The sequence below is a fragment of the Myotis brandtii genome, unplaced genomic scaffold (assembly GCF_000412655.1).
Source record: "Myotis brandtii unplaced genomic scaffold, ASM41265v1 scaffold743, whole genome shotgun sequence".
NCBI classification, from domain to species: domain Eukaryota; kingdom Metazoa; phylum Chordata; class Mammalia; order Chiroptera; family Vespertilionidae; genus Myotis; species Myotis brandtii.
The window spans coordinates 1,849,648-1,854,652 of NW_005370960.1; the positions used below are offsets into that span (position 1 = coordinate 1,849,648).

A 5,005-nucleotide genomic window follows, 5' to 3' on the forward strand; every position below is an offset into this window, starting at 1 on the left:
CCGCTGCGTGGACCTCAACACCCGCTGTGATGGGGCCGCTCTAGACACTCCTGGGTTGGGGTTCTCCAGCTTCACCCCCACCTCCTCTCTCTTCTGCCCCTTCTCTCTGCAACCCCCTCCCTGCCTGCCTCCTGGTCACGTCTGTCTGTCCACCAGCCGCCGGGGCCGGCCCCGTCTTCCTGAGCTCGGTGAGGAGGGCTCTGGCCCGTGAGGCCGAGGCCCCCTGCCCTGCCCTGCCCGGCTCCCATCAGCCCCCTGCCTGCCCCATGCAAGTAGCCGGCCCTGTGGCTGTGGGGCCTCCTCAAAGGGCCTGCAGCCCTCTCCGGGGACCCTGAGAGCCACGGGCGGCTGAGCCCCCGTGTGAGTCGTCTCCACTGGCTCAGGCCTCGCTTCTACCTCAGGGGGCTCCTCCCTGAGACAGGCCCAGGCGGGAGGCAGGGCTCCCTGTCCCCTCCTCACGTCCACCCCGTCTGCCAGCCCCCAGGGCCTCTGGCGTCCTGAGCTCCAGCCGGAGGGGCTCAGGGACCGTGGAAGCCGAGGGCCCCCTGCCCACCCATGTAAGTGACGTGGCTCTGCACCCCGCCAGGCATGGCTCAGTGGCCAGGCAGCGGCAGCACCGAGGGAGCCCTTGACGGTGGGCAGGCCTGTGGCCGAAGGAGCAGAGGGCCTGCCTCTGCCCACGTGTCCTCCCCACGGCTGGCGGGTCCCTCACATCCTCACCCTCCATCCTGTCACCTGCCTCCCAGGCCTGTCACATTGTCCTGGGCCAGGTGCCCCCTTGGCTGGCACCTCTGCTCCAAGCAGCTTCCCATGTGACCCTTCCATCCTCCCATGACTCCCAGTGTCCCCCTATTTCCCCCACAACCCCTCCATCCTCTGCATGTCCCTCATGACCCCCTTTTCATCCTCCACCCCCCGTGACCCCCTCTGTCTCCCCAAGTCCCCCATGACCTCCTCTGCTTGGCTGTCAGCCCTCAGGTTTCCTCTCTTGCACGCCCCCCCCCCTCGTGTTCACATCTGTTCTGTTCCACCTCAGCCCCCAGGATCTCTGACATCCTGAACACAGTGAGGAGGGGCTCAGGGACCCCAGAAGCCCAGGGCCCCCCACCCTGCCCGTCTCTGGCTCTCCCAGGCCCCCCACCTGCCCCAAGTAAGTAACATCTCGAGGGGCCCTGCGCTGTCTCCCGGGCTCTGTGCTGTGGAGACCCAGGCCACAGTGTGGGTCCTCACTCCCCCACCCCCGCTCTGGGAAGGGCAGCTGGGGGCACGGAAGAGGCCGGGGCTTCCACGTGAGGTGCCTCTGGCCTCTCAACCGGAGTTCGTGGCTAGAGACGGGCATGAACACCCGTGTCCGTAAGCACCTGAAGACGGTCCAGGGTGAGTGGGGCCTGCAGGCAGCGAGGCTCCTGGAAGCGGAGGGGCCAGCGGCTACAGGGGCGCCCGGGCGTGCATCTGGCATCCCTCCGGCTGGGTCCGGGGCTGAGGGCAGCTCCATGGGGGGCTCCCTGGCGAGGGGAGGCCTGGCTTGGCAGCAGAGGCCTCAGCCAGCTGCCCCCCAGGAGGGAGGAGCGAGCTGCTGGCCCGTCTGCGGACTGCCCGCCAGTATCGCTTACAGGGATGGATGACACCCCGGGCTCAGCCACCCCCACCCGTGGGGAGGCTCCGGGCTCAGAGGAGAGGCAGCGGGCAGGGGCAGGCATGGCGGGGGAGTGGCTGGGTGAGTGCGGCCCCTGCCCACCCTGTGGGCCAAGCGGGGGGAGGCTGAGGCTGAGGCAGGGCGGCGGGAACTGGCTAAGCCGTGGGGCAGGGCTGGCGGCCTGTGGCCTGCTGGCCAAGGCCCTGTGGACGGCCCTGCCGAGAGGGCTCTGTGCTTGGCTGGAGGGGCCAGGGCCTGAGTGGGGCCCCTGGGTGTCCGATGGGACTGAGGGGTTGGGGCGAGCGGGGGGTGGCACCACTCGGCCAGTGGTGGGATGGGGTGAACCTGGTAGGCACACGGGACTCAGGGGTGCAGCGTCTCGTCTGAGTTCAGAGGCTCCATGTCCCAGACCCGGGACCCGTGCCCGAGGCTTGGAGACCTGCAGGGATGCTCCCAGGGGGCCACCTGCATGGACCAGCCCAGGCTGCAGCCCTTCCCGTGGGGCCAGCGCAGCAGCCCGGCAGGCTCTGGGGACAGGCCTGCGTGGGGCTGCAGCCTGGCTCTGCCTGTTTAGGGTCTGACTGGAGCTTGACTAAGGGTCGTGGGGACCACAGAGGGGCCGTGAGCAGGACTAAATGGCAGGGGATGGGTTCTGGAGCCAGCAGAGGTGGCTTGGCCTGGGGGTGGGGCATTGGGGCGCCGAGGGCAGGGGCCTCCCAGCCAGCCTCCCTCAGGGAACAGGGTGAGTCTTGCTCCTGGATGTGCCCCACTTGAGTTCCTGGCACCCCAGCAACTTGAGTGTGTGTGAGTGTGGACGGGAGGGTCCCCAGGTGACAGGACGGGGTGGGCAGCTTGGGGAAGGACTGTCTGGGGCTGAGGTCTGCTCTCCATGGGTCTGAGCAGGTGAGCCAACCCCAGGCGTCCGGTCTCCAACTTGGGGATGCCCAGCACGGAGGCCCAGGCAAGGGGTGTCCCGGGGGGCGGGGGAGAGAGGCGCAGGCGCCGTGGGCCCTCCTCTCTCAAGTGCACGCCGCCAGCTGTCTCGGTGTGTGATGGGGTCGTGCTCACTGGCCAGGCTGCATCTCCGTAATCAGGATTATACACCATCCTGACCCTGCAGCTGTCTGCCTGGATGGCTGGGCCCCGCACCCCGGCAGACACCAAGGCACAGGGCTTGGTGCCAGCAAGGAGTCACCGGGGTGCCCTGGGCCCCTGGCCAGTGGTGGGAGCAGTGGCCCCCCTGAGCTGGTTCGTGTCCACAGATTTATGCTGTGAGCTCAGGAATGTCCCGTCTACTTAATACTTTCTCACACCAACTCCCATTTTAAATTACAATTTGTTTAAAAACACTCAATAGTTCACCCTAGTGAGAGGCGAGGGTCATTTACAATAGCCGGTGACTATGGCCTCAAAGTGCAGGGGAACCAGCAGGAAAATGTCTCTCGGCTCCACGGGGGCTGTGGCCAGGGCTCGTGGGCGGGGCAGCTCCGCCGTCTGAGAAGGGAGATGACCAGGTCAGTGGAGGTGGAGGGTCCGGGCAGGGGCTGGACTCACCCTGAGCAAGGGGCCCGGACAGGATGAGGCAGGAGCTGGCAGCTGTGGGAAGGAAGTGGCCAGGCCTCACGGGGAGGGTCTGGGGGGACGATGGGCTGCAGACAGGGGAGCCTGAAGCTGGAAACGGCCTCCACGAAGGTGATGCTCAGCATTGGGACTCGCCCAGGCAGAGGGCGGAGAGGTGGGCCGGCCGCGAGGCCTGCACGGAGACCTGGGACCTGGGGAGCTGGAGCCGCAGCCCCTCCTAGAGGCCAGCCTCCAGGGCCAAACCTGCTGGTCAGACAAGGGGCAGGAAAGGAAGGCAGCACAGAAGCAGAAGTGCCCAGAGGGGCCTTTTCAAGACGGGAGCCTCCGCACGCAGACGGGCACACGCTCCCACCTGACACGCATGTGCGTCACCCACCCCTCAGGTGTCAGACGCGTGGGCTCACACCTGCAGGCAGCGTCTTCTGCCACAGGCTCAGTCCCCCTCCAGGTGGGTTCCCGGGACAGGGAGCGCCCAGACAGCCCCAGGGGCAGCCGGCCTGGACCACGGGCACATGCCTCTGAACGCCAAGTGCGTGGGGAGCTGAGCCCCTGGCAGCCTCAGAAGCCCATCCCATGTGGCAGCCCTGCAGAGTTCTTTCAAGCCATGGGGTCATTGCTTTCAGAGACCACCGCTGTGTGTGCATGCCTGTCCGTGCGGGCACAGAAGTGGTGCAGACCTACCCAGGGACAGTGAGTGCGGAACAAGATTGAGGGGACACAGGCACCTGCAACTATGAGAGATGTTATTTCTTTAAAAAGCATCTGGAGCCAATAGGACAATGTCCAGATTTGAGTCCGCCCGGAGTGGCTGGATTATCCTCTCTGCTTCTTCCATGTGTTGAAAATATTTTGCACAAAAATAAATGTACTTAGAGACAAAGGGCCCCGGGCAACCACCCTGGGGCCAGGCCTGCTGAGGCCGAGGCCAAGTAGGCGGGAGCCTGGAGGATGGCGGAGAGGGCGGGATGGACGAGTGGTGTGCTGGCTGCACCTGGGCCCAGGACTGCAAGCAGGTAGAGACCAGAGGAGGCGCAGGCCAACACCTGGTTGGCTGCCTTCCCGGGGGACGGGGGAGGCTCATGCACTCTGCTCTCTGAGCTGCCTGGCCTTTGGGCAGAGTCCTCCCCGAGCCCCCAGTCTTCTCCCTGCTGTGCTTGCCAGCCCTTCCTAGTCCCCTGGAGCAGTGGTCGGCAAACCGTGGCTCTCGAGCCACATGCGGCTCTTTGGCCCCTTGAGTGTGGCTCTTCCACAAAATACCACGTGCGGGCGCGCACGTACAATGCGATTGAAACTTCGTGGCCCATGCACAGAAGTCGGTTTTCGGCCTGGGCGAGTCTATTTTGAAGAAGTGGCGTTAGAAGAAATGGGGGGTGTCGGTCGGTCGGTCTGGGCTGGACAGTTTGGGCGCAGGGCTTCGGTCCCCTGGAGGGGAGAGGAGAGGTGGGGCGGGCGGTGGCCGTGGGTCACTGGGCCTCTCCCTGCAGCGCGGAAGCAGGAGATCATCAAGATCACGGAGCAGCTCATCGAGGCTGTCAACAGCGGGGACTTCGAGGCCTACGCGTGAGTCGGGGCCTGTGTGGCTCCTTGGGCAGCCTGGGGGATGGGTGGGCTGAGTGTCCCCCGAAGAGAGGGCTGGACGCCCTGGGTGGGTGCAGAGGGGGCCCTCCTCACCTGGGTCTGCCCCCCAGGAAAATCTGCGACCCAGGCCTGACCTCGTTTGAGCCTGAAGCTTTGGGCAACCTGGTCGAAGGGATGGACTTCCACAGGTTCTACTTCGAGAACTGTGAG

At 65.8% G+C, this 5,005-nt stretch overlaps 1 protein-coding gene across 1 annotated transcript in view; it reads left to right on the forward strand.

Annotated features, from left to right (window-relative positions):
- Positions 1-5,005, forward strand: part of CAMK2B (calcium/calmodulin-dependent protein kinase II beta) — a 39,895-nt gene that overhangs the window by 31,659 nt on the left and 3,231 nt on the right. Inside the window, exons 13-14 of the mRNA XM_014530542.1 lie at positions 4,542-4,777; positions 4,906-5,000. Of these exons, the coding sequence (XP_014386028.1) occupies positions 4,542-4,777; positions 4,906-5,000 (331 nt within the window). The remainder of the gene's footprint in view (positions 1-4,541; positions 4,778-4,905; positions 5,001-5,005) is intronic.